The sequence below is a fragment of the Gigantopelta aegis genome, chromosome 4 (genome assembly GCF_016097555.1).
Source record: "Gigantopelta aegis isolate Gae_Host chromosome 4, Gae_host_genome, whole genome shotgun sequence".
Classification (NCBI taxonomy): domain Eukaryota; kingdom Metazoa; phylum Mollusca; class Gastropoda; order Neomphalida; family Peltospiridae; genus Gigantopelta; species Gigantopelta aegis.
The window spans coordinates 23351276-23368187 of record NC_054702.1 but is presented as its reverse complement, the minus strand read 5'-3'; the positions used below and the strand labels follow the sequence as shown (position 1 = coordinate 23368187).

The window sequence follows — 16912 nt, the reverse complement described above, 5'->3', positions numbered from 1 at the left end:
TCGTCACATTTAACCATTTTATTAATTAACTATACGATTATACGTGTTGATATTAAGCAATAATGTGCATTATATATCGTTGAATATGCATATCAGGCCAAATGCCTTAATTGTCCTCTCCTTTAACAACAAGATTCGTCAAAAACATTATTTCAGCTGATCTTACGAGTTTAGCTTATTCTTTCTTTATTTTCTGCTATGATGACCTCACTAAAATTTGATGTCGCTAATGCGTCACTTATTTGGATTTCACTAATTTTTAAGATTGCTAATATTTTATGATTTACAGCAGTTTACTTGATATTGATCGAGGCTGTTTATTATGCCTCAGAGCAAGTGGCTATCAATATGCAGATTCAGCAGTTATGTTCAGGGAACATTGTGTTCAGTATCACGTCGCTATTCACTACACAAGTTTCAGAGATTGTTACACAAAACGATCTTAGCTCTAAGATCACCTTAAGTGTATAAGGTAGTTATGCACTTAAGGTGATCTTAGTGCTAAGATCGCTTCTTAAAACAGGGCCCAGATCTCTTACTATGATCTTTCTAATACTTATAAAAATGCATACACTAATTTCCATGATTTTAGCGTACTGTACGTAATTTTACCGTTGTACCCTTGGCAGAAACCCTACTAATAAAGGTGGACTGACCCAAAGCACCAACTAGTGATCACCAGTAACAGGGAATATATTAGGTGGTTATATATAAGCGCCTCGTAACTAAGTCAGACTAAGCCTCTAACAAAAGCTGATGGAAGATGGCAGGTGTGTGGCATGGGTGGCCACAAGACACAAGTGCCTATTACACGTGAGAGACGAAAGACTGGCACTTATAAACATTTTAAGGGGCGGGACATAGCCCAGTGGTAAAGTGCTCACTTGGTGTGCAGTCGGTGTGGGAACTATTCTTGTCAGTGGGCTCATTGGGCTATTTCTCATTCCAGCCAGTGCACCATGACTGGTATACTAAAGGCTGTGGTATGTGCTATCCTGTCTGTGGAATGATGCATATAAAAGATCCCTTGCTACTAATGAAAAAGTTTAGAAGGTTTTCTCTCTACTATATATCAAAAGTACCAAATGTTTGACCTCCAATAGCCAATGATTAATAAATCAATGTGCTCTAGTGGTGTCGTTAAAACAAAACAAATTTTAACTTTCATAAAAAAATTAAAGTCTAGACTCAAGACCCTTAATATAACCATAAATAAAATGTGTTGAGTGCGTCGTTAAATAAAACATTCCTTCCTTCCTTCCTTCCGTAATATAGTCTGAGCCTTCAACACCATGGCAACGCCATACAAATTCACCAGTCAGAGGTGGATCTAGGGGGGCCCCCTAAATTTTGCGACTTATAATTTTATTATATATTAATTTTAAACATTTTTTACGATCCCCCTCCAAACCTCCCCCAAAGTTCCCTTGTCATTCTGCCTGATGTCATTAGGGCCCCCCCCACTAAATGGAATTTCTGGATCCGCCACTGCCAGTGGCTGGCTTATGTTCCTACATCTGTATAACTATTTTATATTGGCAGGTTTTATTTTACAACTTAATCAATGCAAAAGTGTATATATACTAGAATTGTTGTTATTACACAATGATGACTGCCAATTTTTATAAAAAAATAAGTATTATACAAATCAAAATGATTTCAAACGATTAATGTGATCAATATGCAAATTTCTTTCTTTCTTTCTTTAAGGGCCGGGAGTTGATAACTGGAGAACTTGGAGAGAAACCGAATTATTTCCGACTCCACATAAACCAGTATGACACAATTGAGACCATCACCTGTCTGTCAAAGAAAGTGCGTACCAGACCGAGTTTGAGTTTTTTCATTAAAAATAATATGAAGAGGCTGTTTTACTTTCATTCATTTCAATTCAATGTAATATCTTCCATCTGTCCTGGGCACACACACACACACACACACACACACACACACACACACACACACACACACACACACACACACACACACACACACACACACACACACACACACACACACACACACCACACACACACACACCACACACAACACACACAACACACACACACACACACCACACACAACACACACACACACACACACACAACACACACACACACACACACACACACACACAGTCTCTGTCTCTCTGTCTCTCTTAGCTATCTGGGCTGTCTGTCCAGGTCAGGGAGTTGTTGGATAATTGTTATCAGAGTGAGAGCAGAGAGTGTGTAGTGGCCTTACCCCTCCCCATTGAGCTTTTAACAGTCACTCTGGGTCTGGGGCCCGGGGTGCGAACCCAGTACCTGTCCGCCGATGGTTTCACTACTGTGACACTGATGCCAGTCTATTTTACTATTCTCCCATATATAATACAGTATGTATTGACCTGTTTTATGTGGCCACTTGTTTTTAAGCTGTTCCTTTTTAATACTCCCAGGAAAAAGAATGGAATGGCATAATACCAAAGTGATGGAAGAGCTGAAACTTTTTAGTAGCCAGTTTTTTGTCTCATATTTTCACCTATCCTTCCTTCCATCCATCCATCTATCCATTTATTCATCCATCCATTCATCCTTCCATCCATCCATCCATTCATCCTATCTACCTATCCATCCATTCATTCATGCATTCTTCCATCTATCATGTTTATAGATCAGTTATTTATAGTTAATGTTTGACGTTCATTCTTAACCAATTTTTAAGGGGGGTTAGGGTTTTTTTTTTTGGGGGGGGGGGGGCTGGGGGGGGGGGGGTGATGCTTTATAATCCAAGCAATGGATATTACATAAATAGGTATAGAATCATTTATCTCTGAAGTTGGCTATGATAGTGAAAGAAAGATGATCTAGAATTTCTAATTGAATTGTGACTAAGGTTTTTTTCCCCCAAGTGATTTCTGAATAGATTATAATATTATATACAATCATATATATATATATATATATACTTTTCAAAAAATGTAGGGGAACCTGAAATATTAATGTTAATATCAACTGTTAGACCGAACATACATTTTGACTACAGACATCCTAGTAAAGAACGTTCAGGTCTGTTTATCAACACACCGAAACACATTCCATAGTTTGCATGTGCATCATACAGTTGCCCCGTGGGGTGTCATTCTCGATTTTGACAATTTCCAGGAAAGTTGATTAATCACTGTGGAACATTATTTTTGGCAGTCGTTTTCATTCTGTTGATCATACAGTTGTTATTGTTTTGTTTTTAGTCATTTTTATTGTTTGAATTTGCAATTTACTGATAAAAAAATGTCAACTTTCAAATTTCACTTCTGACCCCAATTGTTCTTTAAGATCTTTGGTGGTCATACTGTAATACTGAACTACCAGTTGTAATGTTTGCCCAATTAATTCACTATTATCATATAACCATTCCCCACAGCTAATATACCTTACAATTTTGGCAATTATAAATTCTTATTAGAGTTCCCCTACTTTTTTTGAAGAGTATATATATATATAATCCATAGGTTGTGACCGTCAACTATGCAATCATTTCTATCTGCATGTTGTCATATTTAACCATTGTGGGAAAGGTGTAGACATTTGTCTTCTCTTATTTGTTCCATATTAATAATTAATGATGCACACTTTGAACTGAGCCTTTGATCGGTATGTGTATGTGTATGTGATCTCTGGATCTGGAATGAATATTGATAGAGTGGAGATGGCCAGGAGTAGCTAATGCAAATGTTCACCATCATCTTAGGGGAAAATACAATGATTTTTCTTCGATAGATGTCGTGATATGGTGTGATTTTCTTATTTTTTGGTAAATTCAACACCCACAATTCTCTTATTATGTATAGACTATGTTGGTGTCCCATTGCATGGGCTTGGGTCTCCCCCCTCCCCTAGTAACTATTTACGTGTATGCAGTCATCAGTCATGTTAGACATTATTGATATGGTATTGTTAAATTTAATCAAGCGGCGATGTCATGTCACACCGACTTGTGGCATGCAATTTGTCAGCCCTACAAAAATTGGAACGTATAATACTCGAGTCATTCTGATTTAGGTGTTCTCACAGCACAAATTGTGATTGCATGTAACAAGCCTGTGCGACTAATTGCATAATGACAACGGCCCTTCAGACATAAAAAGTCTCTAGATTAGTTGCAGAATTATTGATTTTGGTATCACATGAAAACTGTTTTTTAAATTTAATGAAAAGCTCATGATAATGCCTCTCCATTTTGAGACCAATATTATATAGGTATTTAAAAGTTTTATTTTTTTATTTTTTTAGGCGATACCCACATACAATATCATGTGTTTGTTTGGTGTCCACGAACGCTATCTGAACAATCTCTTGCAAAGGTTTGATGAAGAACTCATTCAAGACTTTTACCAGTGAGTTCATCCTTTTTATTTACAATCTCTTATGTACATCGATCTGACTGTTAGAAAAACATTGCATCAGAACCAGCACAATAAGACTGCCTTGATTTTTAACTGAATAGCAAAGCAAAAAAATAATCTGCCTTAACATTTGAATTATTAATCTATTGTAATTAGTATATTCTTTCACTTGCATGATGATCACAATATAACAAATGTGGACCCAGCTATGAATTAAACTATATTTATAAAATTATAATATATATGATTTACATTTTTAAGAATTAACACAGAATATAAAGATTTTAAAACACATTGGGGAAATTTGTTTTACTTGAAATTTGCTTCAATTGTTTCACTTGACTTGACTTCGGGTTTTGCATGCACGTTCAGAATAAGCTGTTGTAGCACACGCCTGTCATGGGCATGAGTGTTGGCTCATGCCAACTCTTTCATTCATGATAGAATCTTCAATTGTAAAGTTTTCTTTTTTAATAAATTAATAAATTCTTTCACTTTATATGGTTATCATAGAGGCACTGATTTTCCGCGATCACGGAATCGCGGATGGAATCGCGGAAATACCTATCTGAAACGGAATTTCCAATTTTTTTCCAAAACATTATTTAAGTTTAAATAGCGCATTTGATTAATTAAAATTAATTTTTCGAACTAGAAACTATGGACACCGACATCTGACATCTGCCTGTGCTATGCTACGACACTAGTACCTTTGTATGTTACGCCAAATGTTTAATGTAGAGTATCTAGACGTTTTACCAGTCATGTTTTCTTCGCTTATTCCTGGCGATTTAACGGGAAAAACCGAACATTGTGAGCTAAAATTGTCCGATATTTACTCAAGTGAAAGATATATTATGTTATGTTTGCTTATTAATTTTTAACATTTGCGGCATTGCCATATTTCCGATCTCACAAAGGAATGCAGTAATTGCATATTGTATGCCAGGTTTTTTTTCAAAATTACAAAATGCTTTCTGCCAAACGACGTCGCACTTTGCCAATTCAAAGGATAACCCCAGATGCAAGTGGCACAATTTCCAGAAGATATGTATTCAGACGGATCGCTTTTATTGTGTAAATTTTGTCACCACAGTATTGATTATTTGAGAATTGACACATTTTTAGTTTGTGCAAGTTCACTTTCCTGACAAGTTACTTGTTTAAATTTAAACCAAAAATAAATACAAACTACTGACATATTTTGCCTCATTGCATATTTATTTATTTTATACCAACAATTAATTGCAGTGTGTGTGTGTGTGTGTGTGAGTGAAACAAAAACAATTTGTTTAATACTGAAACGAAAAAAACCGGAATTTGTAACATTATGAAACGGAAAAGGGAAAAATCTGAAACGGAAAATCAGTGCCTCTATTATCACAGTATCAAACTGAAAACGTAAATATTGTACATCTTTAAGACTATGTAGACTTTTAAGTGCAGGGCAGGATGTAGCCCAGTGGTAAAGCGCTCGCTTGAAACAAGTGCCTATTACACTTGGAGAGACAAGGCCTGGCACTTGGTGTGCAGTTGGTGTAGGAACAATTCTTGTCAGTGGGCCCATTGGGCTATTTCTCGTTCCAGCCAGTGCACCACGATTGGTATAGCAAAGGCCGTTGTATGTACTATCCTGTCTGCTAATGGAAAAATGTAGCAGGCTTCCTCCCTAACACTATATGTCAAACTTACCAAATGTTTGACATCTAATAGCTGATGATTAATAAATCAATGTGCTCTAGTGGTGTCGTTAAACAAAACAAAACTTTATTTATTTAACTTTTAAGTGCATGAATTACATATTGGAAAATATAATATAATTTTATTTGAAATATGTTTTTTATGTGTAGCATTTTCTGTTACAGATTTTTCCAGGAATCATGGTGTCTGGCAGTCTACCACGACCGGTTTGCAGACTTCAGGGATGAGATTCGAGAGCTACTCATTACCAGTCCGGTACGTTGTATTCTTCAATGCATAACATGTAATGCCAGTATTGCCTGCTGTAACCTCACTGAGCCTTGCCGAGTTTCACTGACTAACAGGGGACAATATTTAAAAATCCCCTTGTTTCCCCTGGATGGGGGTAGACACAGTGTAACAGGGAATCTGTGAATTTAATTTTTTCTTTTTTTTTTTAATTCAAAATCCCATTGAGCTATTTTTCATTCCAGCCAATACGTGCACCACAACTGGTATATCAAAGGCCATGGTATGTGCTATTCTGTCTGTGGGATGGTGCATATAAAAAATCCCTTGCTGCATTAGGAAAAATGTAGCGGGTTTCTTGTGATGACTATGTGTCAGAATTACCAAATGTTTGATATCCAACAGCCGATGATTAATTAATGTGCTCCAGTGGTGTCGCTAAACAAAACAAACTTTTATATTTCAAAATCTTAGGAAACCAGAACTTGGTTCACATGGTTTTCACCTAGTAGGTAACAGATTGTTTGGTTACGGTGACATCACACGATACAGGGGTGGGAGTGTTCTGTGTTGATAAAAAATGGTCACATTTTCTTCCAGATTATGTTTCTCATTCACAGTTCCAACACTGGACACCTGATAGCTGTGTGTTGCTGTGTTGTTATTAAACAATGAACCCATTACTTTCCTAATTGTTTTGTTATTCTGTCTTTGTAGGAGGCCAGTCTTGATGCCTTGGAGGAAAAGGTCCGTCAGATCGTGGATGATGAAATCACGGTAAGAGTATGCTTCACATTGATTTCTGCTATAGTGTAGCAGCAGATTATTCAATTTTGACTGGGCAAGTAGGTGGGGGGGGGGGGGGGGGGGGGGGGGGGGGGGGGGGGGGGGAGACATTCGAACCAGGCAAGGGCAGATCTACTTTTTCCCATGGAGTTGGGGACCAGAATTCTAAAAATGAACCCCTAGAACAGGCCTGTAGGAATGATATCTGAAGTGAGGGGAGCACTCTCTACTAAATGGTTGGGTGGAAGAAGCAGTCTCTAATGCCAGATTTTTATCTTTATTTATATAGAATAGAAAAAAAACCCACTTACATTTTTGTCCTTAGGTGGGACAACACAGGTACACACACACACCCTGCAGCCACCCCCCAGTTCTTACAGGCCTGCTGATCCCCTCAGATAACTGAGTCAGTGGAAGGCTAATTCAACATATTAAGTTAATAAAGTTAATAATCATAACATTTTATTATTTGGTGATCTACACTTAACTAATCAGGAAAATGTAGACATTTTAAAATCCGTTCATGACTTTATTGTAAGCACTAAACATTTTGAAACTCAATAGCACCGTTACATTTCTCTATCTGTCTTATGTCTCTGTACGTACTTTTCCTTTCTGTAGCTCACTTTTATGTTAATTATCTAGTACTACTATTATGTTTTATTGTTGTTAGTTATTATATGTACTTAGTGTGTCATCTTGTCACAGCTTGTTTGTAAAAATAAATGTAGGGAAAGGTCCTAATATAGGCTTGTAGCCTGTCGACCAATCCCACCAGAAAAACCAAAATGGAATAAATATTGTTTAATATAAATTAATAAAAAAAAACTGTGTTTAAACACAAAGTTGAAACTGTCAAGTGCTTAAATAAAAATTAACTAGGAAGAAAGGGACGTGACATCTCAAATGGACGTGGAGTGGACTTCTGTGTCATCTGCCAAGGATTTGATCTCTGTATAAAGGTGCAGGGCTCTCCCAAGTGAGACAATAGTTCAGTACCCACTAGACACTGCCAGTAGGAGCACTGAACACCACCACGACTACACTTTTATAGCAGTCAAGACTTTTAAACCATAGTTAGCCTCACAAATGCTTCCTTTAGTATATATATTTTTATTATTTAAAGATTTTTAGTTAAGTAATATCCAAGGCTCAAAATTGACAGGGGGCAAGAGGTGATTGCCAGTCAGAATACACTGAATATAAATCTTTCTGATAATCCAGTTCATGAGCAGCATCTTCTTTCCATATTAAAATATTGAACAACTACAAAATTTATACCAATACCTGTGAACTAAAAATTTCTAAAATTGGACAAGCAAATATTGCTTCCGACCCCCCTTTGAAAACTTTTATCTCCTTGATCAAGGCATTTTGTGCCTTGTGTACGTTGGAATTTGTCCAAACTACATCCCTTACATTATTAGAACAAATATGTCAACTTATTTTGTTTGATCTTCCGAGAGAAAAAGACCTAAAAACGTTTGCTTTATGTTTGACAGCCCTGTATGATTTATTTAGCAATACAGAGTACTTAAACATCCAAATGGGACAAAAACTAAATATTTTGTTATTTCAGTCAATAATAATAATTGTATTTTTAATAACTTGGGCATTTGGTGCAGTCACATTTTATCAATGTGAACTCTTCCTTAATACTGACTAATACACTTCTCGGTAGATATTCTATACGGTATACAAAGTACATTCTTTTGTTTTTGAAATCATAGTTTATTTTTCATCTTAGTCTGTTAGATTCTTTTGTAATGTGCGAGGCATTCGGTGCAAGAAAATGATCCAAAGCAATTAGAGTTGATAAACAATTGATTGGCAGAGAATTTGGTCGTACGCGAGGCCATGTCGTTGCTTAGCATTCTACATAAAGCAGTTTTTTAACTTAAATGTATGGGGTTTTGTTTTATCTTTAATGTTTTCAATTTTGTATTACAGACATATAATACTTCATGGATCCCACTGTCTTTAGCTGTAAACTTTGTTTTTAAAATTTATTGTTCATTATTTCTCATTTTTCAGTTAGTGTTACCATTTATTTTAGGTCTTTTTAGTTTCTTTGTGTTCAAAATTATTGGATTTGTTTACTAATAATATTTGTTTGGGTATAACATTTGTTTTGTTTTGTAGTTTTTTGGTTTATTTTATGGTTTCATGTTAAGATTGTTTTTTTTTTTTTTTTTTTTGGGGGGGGGGGTCTTTTTCTTTTGTTCTGTATTCATTTATTGTTCTCTCTCTCTCTCTCTCTCTCTCTCTCTCTCTCTCTCTCTCTCTCTCTCTCTCTCTCTCTCTCTCTCTCTCTCTCTCTCTCTCTCTCTCTCTCTCTCTCTCTCTCTCTGGGGTGCTTGATTTAGCTCAATTAGTTGAGTGCTCACCTAAGGTGCTTATGTCACAGGATCGAACCACCTCAGTGGATCCATTCAACTGATTGAATTTTGTCTTGTTTCAACCAGTGCATCACAACTGGTCAAAGGCTGTGGTATGTGCTTTCCTGTCTGGGAAAGTGCATATAAAAGATCCCTTGCTCCTAATGGAAAAATGTAGTGGGTTTCCTCTGATGATTGCATGCACGTGTCAAAATTACCAAATGTTTGACATCCAATAGCCAAGTTACGTAATGAAAAAACCCAAACAATTTGTTTAACTTTAATTTAGGATAAGACAAGCATATTAAATATGTGTATATTTTATAGTGTATAAGGTTAGGATTTTTTCTTTTATTGTGGTGGATGATGAATTTTTGTGGGGATGGGAAAGGTGCTTTATTTGAGGTTAAAGATTGAGGACTAAGAGAAAATTTTAGGATTATTAAGCATCTTGTGTTTGCCCCAAAAAAAAAAAAAAAAATATTGAAAAAAACACAATTAATAGGGCATAACTTTTTGTTTGAGGACTAAGAGAAAATTTTAGGATTACTAAGCATCTTGTGTTTGCCAAAAAAAAAAAGAAAGATATTAATGTTGAAAAAACCCAATCAATAGTGCATAACTTTTTGTTTTGAGGACTAAAGCAAAATTTTAGTGATTACTAAGCATCTGCTGTTTGCCAAAAAAAGCTAACTAATATATTAATGTTGAAAAAACCCAATCAATAGTGCATAACTTTTTGTTTTAAACATAAAGCAAAGACCCAGTGATTATACTTGCTGAGTTTAAAGCTAACTAATTATAGGCACAAAAAAACGAATGAACATAAAATTTTATTTTCAATATATTTTTAAGATGGCCTTTTGTGAAGAATGGTGGTTTGACAGATTCACTATATATATGTGCATCTATATCATTATCTGGGGAGTTGTGATGGTCAGGTTCGTTATGTGGTATAGCAAGTGTGACATGATCGAGTGGCCATTAGATGTCATTTATCTTATAATGAGTTGCTCTTAATCAATAAGTGATACCATTAATGGTATTGTTTCTTAGCCACAAAAACCTGGTTTAAAACAAATTTAAGCCTGTTTCAACTATAGCTTATGGTGCTTAATGTACTTGCATAGTTCATTTATAAAGTTAAAGTTTGTTTTGTTTAACAACACCACTGGAGTACAGTGATTAATTAATCATCGGCTATTGGATGTCAAACATTTGGTAATTCTGACATGTCATCAGAGGAAACTCGCTACGTTTTTCCTAATGCAGTAAATTGTGGTGCACTGGTTGGAATGAGAAAAAATCCAATCAGAACCAATGGGTCCACCAAGATGGTTTGATCCTGCGATGCAAACATCTCAAGCGATGCACTCGACCAACTGAGACAAATCCCACTCTCATTTAATTTATAGTCATAGGTGGAGATCAGTATTGGTAGTGTTAATTTCAGTGGATGATTTGGCTTAAATGTCTAGGTCATTACCATGGAGCAGCCAATCTGAAGTGTTAAAATTTATCTCCAACACATGTGGGATATATCGCTGTTTGATATAATATGGTACTCCGTGTTCTCAAATGGGTGTTTGAGCAATCTGTTTTCTAAACAGACTGTTTTATAACAAACATTTATCAGGTACAGTGAAATCTCTCAAGACTGGACCCTCTATAAACTGGAATTCCCTCAAAACCGGATGTTTTACAGAGTCCTTAATTTTTAAAAACCAGGATATAACTTAACCTCTCTAAACCGGCTCCCTCATAAAACCGAATATTTTTTTGGCCCCAAGGGTGTCCAGTTTAGAGGGGTTTCACTGTAGTAGTTTGTTTCATTGTCTTTGTAGAATATATTTGGGATCAGCATTTTATTGACTTTCTTATCCACATATTATAGTGGTTTGTTGATCATGCTTTTAAGAAAATTCAGTGCATATGTCAACATCAGTTAAGCACATTTATGTTTATTTGGTTCTATTTGCAGCAGCATGTTTTAGATTAATTAAGCATAGATAAAAAGTAAAAACTATTTGTTTTCGCTTACCTATTGATTAGAAACTGGGCTAATAGTACATCTACAGTTTACAAATAAACTGCAGATCAATAGAATTGTATGATTAAGTTGGGGTTTTTTTTATAGAGTTTTTTTTTTTTATATATATATATATGGTCAGTCCTTATTCCCTATAATGTTAATACATGTATAGTCTGTATTTCTTTTATTAATAAATTCTTACTCCATTTAATGTTAATACACAGGCCTTTTTATATGCCCATGTTTCACAGGTCGTATTATGGGGTATTATTGTATGACATTTGGCGTACGTCTGTCCTTAAACTTTTTGTTTCTGGAACATATCTTTCTTATCAATTCATACAGGATCATTAAACCTTGCATGCAAGTACAACATGGGATGGCAATATGTCATGTACTATAACTAGGTCACAGTGACCTACTTTTCACACATTACTGCACTTTAAAGAAAATCCTTGTTGGTGCAATATCTTTCTTATCAATTCATATAGGATCATCAAACTTTTCATGCTAGTATGATTTGAGCTGGCGGTGTGTTGCATTACCATAACTAGGTCACAGTGACCTACTTTTGATAGGCATATCAATATTGTGTACCTCACCAGTACTCTTTGTTTTTTAATGGCAATATTTTATCCTTATTCCTTTTAACATTAATATATTCTTCATGATCCACAATTCTGACTGCTTTTTTCTTTCATGGTTCTGCTTTTTAACCGTGTTTTAAAAATTGTTATTCTGAAGTTTTGAGGGCATAGATTTTTATCGTCTTGAGAAATCTCTAATATTGGGTTCGCACCCCAGTACTGGCAACCATCGAGACTGAGTTTTGATGCTCATGCAGAGGTGAGGTGCAAGGCCACAATATTTACTTCTATATTACTGGCAACTAAAAAACATTAGTCCATTGTGCTGGACAGACGGTCCAAATGGCTGATATATGTGTGTGTCCAGGACAGCATGCTTGAAATTTAATTTTGGATATACGGTAAACACCAAAATCGAGTTAAAATAAATAAATTGATAAAAGTAGCTATGACAGGGCTTAAGATTGAACTAAAATCATAATGATAAATTCTGTGCCCAAAATAAGTATACCCAAATAAAGTAGAATGGTATCTAAACTACTAAATTATTTAGTTTAATTACCTTTAGGCAGATGGTGTGTGTGTGTGTGGGGGGGGGGGGGGGGGGGGGGGGCTTAGACAACTCCCTCACTCCAACTGTTATTTATAACAGTACCAGGGTTTTATCCAGGCGTTCTGTGGGTCAGAACATAGGCCTCTTCCCAAAAAGAAAGTGGCACTGAAAATTCCCAATTCCTATGCTAAAAATTCCCAATATATTTAATTATGTCTGTTGTAATAAATTAATTTATCAGTGGTGTACTGCATCATTCAGTAGCCTGAAAACAATATCTCAAGTATGATTTAAACATGCTAATTTCCCCAATCCCATCAGACATGAGACCCTTGCAAAAAATCCTGGATAAATGCCTGAGTGCAGCATAAGGTAGATGGGTGCATGGGTTCATCTCTGACTGTCTAGACCAGATTCAGTAATGGTCATGCTATATGTAGGCACACACCAATTACCCAGAGGCAGGAAGTGCTGAGTTTTACTAGCTACTGAAGGAAGGAAATGTTTTATTTAACAATGCACTCAACACATTTTATTTACGGTTATATGGTGTCAGACACATGGTTAAGGACCACACAGATATTGAGAGAGGAAACCAACTGTCGCCACTTCATGGGCTACTCTTTTTTCGATTAGCAGCAAGGGATCTTTTATATGCACCATCCCACAGACAGGATAGTACATACCATGACCTTTGTTACACCAGTTGTGGAGCAATGGCTGAAACGAGAAATAGCCCAATGGGGCCACCAACGTGTATCGATCCTAGACTGACAGTACATTAAGCAAGCGCTTTACCACTGGGCTACGTCACGCCCTACTAGCTACTGAAGTAAATCCAGGATTATTTCTCTCCCTCCCTCTTTCTCTCTCCTACCTCTCTCTCTCTCTCTCTCTCTCTCTCTCTCTCTCTCTCTCTCTCTCTCTCTCTCTCTCTCTCTCTCTCTCTCTCTCTCTCTCTCTCTCTCTCTCTCTCTCTCTCTCTCTCTCTCTCCCTCCCTCCCTCCCTCCCTCCCTCCCTCCCTCCCTCCCTCCCTCCCTCCCCTCCCTCCCTCCCTCCCCCTCCCTCCCTCCCTCGCTCTCTCTCTCTCTCTCTCTCTCTCTCTCTCTCTCTCTCTCTCTCTCTCTCTCTCTCTCTCTCTCTCTCTCTCTCTCTCTCTCTCTCTCTCTCTCTCTCTCTCTCTCTTGGGGCAGTGAGAATAAAAAAGTAAAGTACCAGTACTATTTTATTATAGTTAACTAAAAAGAGAAAATGATATATCAATTACTCAAGAGGTTCCATCTACTTTTATTAGTATTCATGGATAAAGATAATTTGCTCTTATTGTAAAGAGAATTTAATTAGCCATAAAGACACTTTTATTTGTCTTAAAAATAATGTTATGTTCCATAAAAAGAAAAAACAAATCTCTTGAGTAGTCTAGCTCTTATGGTTTGAAGACATTAGCCACCTGTATATAATGGCCACCTGTCCATAATGACCACCATAAATCCCACCCAATGCATTTCCTTCTTTATTTTACCTGTATATAATGGTCAACTGTTCGTTGCGGCCAACGGCCACTATTTTTGGACAAAAATGAATGGTTATAAAAGCCACAAAATTACAACAGCCACAAAATTACAGTGACCACTATTTTTTGTCCAAAATGGACAGTTGAACTTGCCATAACAGCTACAAGATATATACATGTATTGACCTGCGCCGTCACACTATAAAGTTGAACTTGCCATAACAGCTACAAGATATATACCTGTATTGACCTGCGCCGTCACACTATAAAGTTATTGTTTTACTTAAGTTGAAATAAAACAGATGCATGCTCCAGTGCATCATTAATCGTCATTTACATCTTATATCTGTATGATATGGTTGGTCATTTAATTTACAAAGCGACCTGTTATTGGTTGAAGTAAGGCTTGCATTGAACTTTCATATATATTCGACTCGTCGACACTGACAGGTAGTGTATTCCAAGGTGTGTGATTGCTGCTAGCCAGACAAGCAGTTCCGACAATCTGCCAATTTGTGTGTTCAGCAATTACACATTGGCAAGTTGACCCTTTGGTTGATGTATAATCATCGTGCATTACTTTAACAGGTAGCAGAATGCAGTGGAAAGCAATCAAAGATAAATGACTTTTTTCAAAAAGTAATAGAATGAGTTTCAACAAAACATATTACATTGATGCTTTAAATAACGTGTTTATGTAGTAAAACTAGCATTTCTCTCTCTCTCTCTCTCTCTCTCTCTCTCTCTCTCTCTCTCTCTCTCTCTCTCTCTCTCTCTCTCTCTTATTATATATTTTTTTACTACTATTGATACTTGTGTTTTCCTTTACCTGTATATAACAGCCACCTGGCCATAATGGTCACTTTTGCCAGGATTCTTAAGTGACTGTTATATACAGGTTCAACTGTATATATATCACTGGTTATATCAACCATATAGATTGAAAAAAATTGGTAATAAACACTGTGTGTGTAATCTTGTAACAGTATATCATAATATCAAACAAGCAATTTATATAGAGGATAATAAATGAGTTATCAGGTATTATCATAATTTATGTTCCAAGAGAAATAATTTCCACTTGTTACAAGCTTAAAGTTAATAATAATTGGTCAATAGTTTGTTATTCTATTTATTACCCCTGCTATTTTTTTCTCCTGTAAAAGCCTTTTATTTTCGATATCCAAACATATCAGGTATATAGAAACAATGTAAACTACTTTACATAATGTTCTGAGTATTGCTATAACTTAGTATTTTATTCATGCTCACAGATAATTAAAAAACCAAAGTTTTGTTTATTCTTTTAAAATATATGCAATAAATTGTATTAAAATAACATTTTATGACAATACTATATTATAATACTATATATTTTAACTATAAAAAGCGATAGCTGTAAAGGTAAACTCTTTAAACTATGTGACGTTATTGTGTATGTTTACCACATCATCATATTTAGTACTGAGAAAGTTATTGGTCTGTAATCGCCAAATCGTCCCAATAATATGTCATCTCTGTCTGTCATACTGTTTTCGTTTTCGTTGTTTTTTCACAATGTCTTAAGATATTGAACTGAAATTTTGTGTATAGCTTCATGGGGATTGGCCCATTTTTTTTACAGAATTGTAACCAGATCAAGTTTGAATTTCATGGAAATTTATTCAAGGGTCATAACTCATATTTATCCATTTTGACAGAGTGATGGCCCTTGAACTTTACAGGAATGAAAATTTGTGGGGCCTGGTAAGGGACAAGTATTGCTTTAACAGTACTCTTAGAATGCTTGTTTTTCCTGCACATGTGTGCATGCAATAGCAACATGGCTTACGGGTTGGAATGGACTTCTGGGGTAGCTGTGAACCTTAGGAGTAAGAGACCTTTGAAAGTTTGAATATATACATGTATTATAGATATATCAGCACCAGACCTGTTCACCCTGATGGATTCGGCAGGAGACTTGGCACCAGCCTTTGTTTGACAAGTCTATACTCATATGGATATCTCTGTTTATGTTCATTTGTATACATATACAGTGAAACCCATCTAAACCGGACACCCTTCCGACTATTAAAACGTCTGCTTTTCAGAGGAACCCACTTTAGAGAGGTTAAAGATAGACTAAACTCCAACAAGAGCCTTATGTGAAGGAAAGATGCATACCTGGACCACCAACACATACTGACACTTTAACAAATGAAAAACGCGTAATTTTAAAATTAATAAAAAACCATGATTATTCCTGCCAACTGGGGGCAGCCATTTTGTTTAGTTTTTGTGACATACGGCGCTCTAATTTATGACAAGGCGCTTCGCTTTCATCAACCTGACTTGTAAAACAACATAAATGACATGACAGTATAATAAACTATTTAACTAAATATATTTCAGTTTGCATCAATATAACGAAATGGAGTTATAGTATTTTTTTCTTTCAAAATACGTTCGAGCAAAAACGACCACTCACGATACCCAAGTGATAATTTTCTTTTCTTTGGGACTACATAATTGGTAAGTTTTGTGACTTTAGATGGGGAAAGTCTACTTAATCAAGGGTTTTACAGAATTACTTACAGTAATAAAGCTGGATGGCTGGTAAAGTCTATTACGATTTGAGGTTATCACACAATACCCTGTGATCTTAATAAAAGAGGCGCGTTGTTTTACTGTGTCTAGACACAGTGTATGGGGACCGTCTAAATATGCACCTGCCAATCAAGAACCACAGGTACAGGCTATGGAAAGA

The 16912-nt window shown here is 36.0% G+C and overlaps 1 protein-coding gene across 2 annotated transcripts in view; it reads left to right on the top strand.

Moving 5' to 3' along the window:
- LOC121370094 (cilia- and flagella-associated protein 61-like) overlaps positions 1–16912 on the top strand; it is a 92266-nt gene that overhangs the window by 71191 nt on the left and 4163 nt on the right. The window contains exons 27-31 of one of the 2 annotated variants that reach the window (XM_041495195.1): positions 1711–1815; positions 4275–4378; positions 6253–6343; positions 7034–7093; positions 9053–9088. In XM_041495195.1, the coding sequence (XP_041351129.1) occupies positions 1711–1815; positions 4275–4378; positions 6253–6343; positions 7034–7093; positions 9053–9088 (396 nt within the window). The remainder of the gene's footprint in view (positions 1–1710; positions 1816–4274; positions 4379–6252; positions 6344–7033; positions 7094–9052; positions 9089–16912) is intronic. The other variant, XM_041495196.1, reaches the window with a different exon arrangement.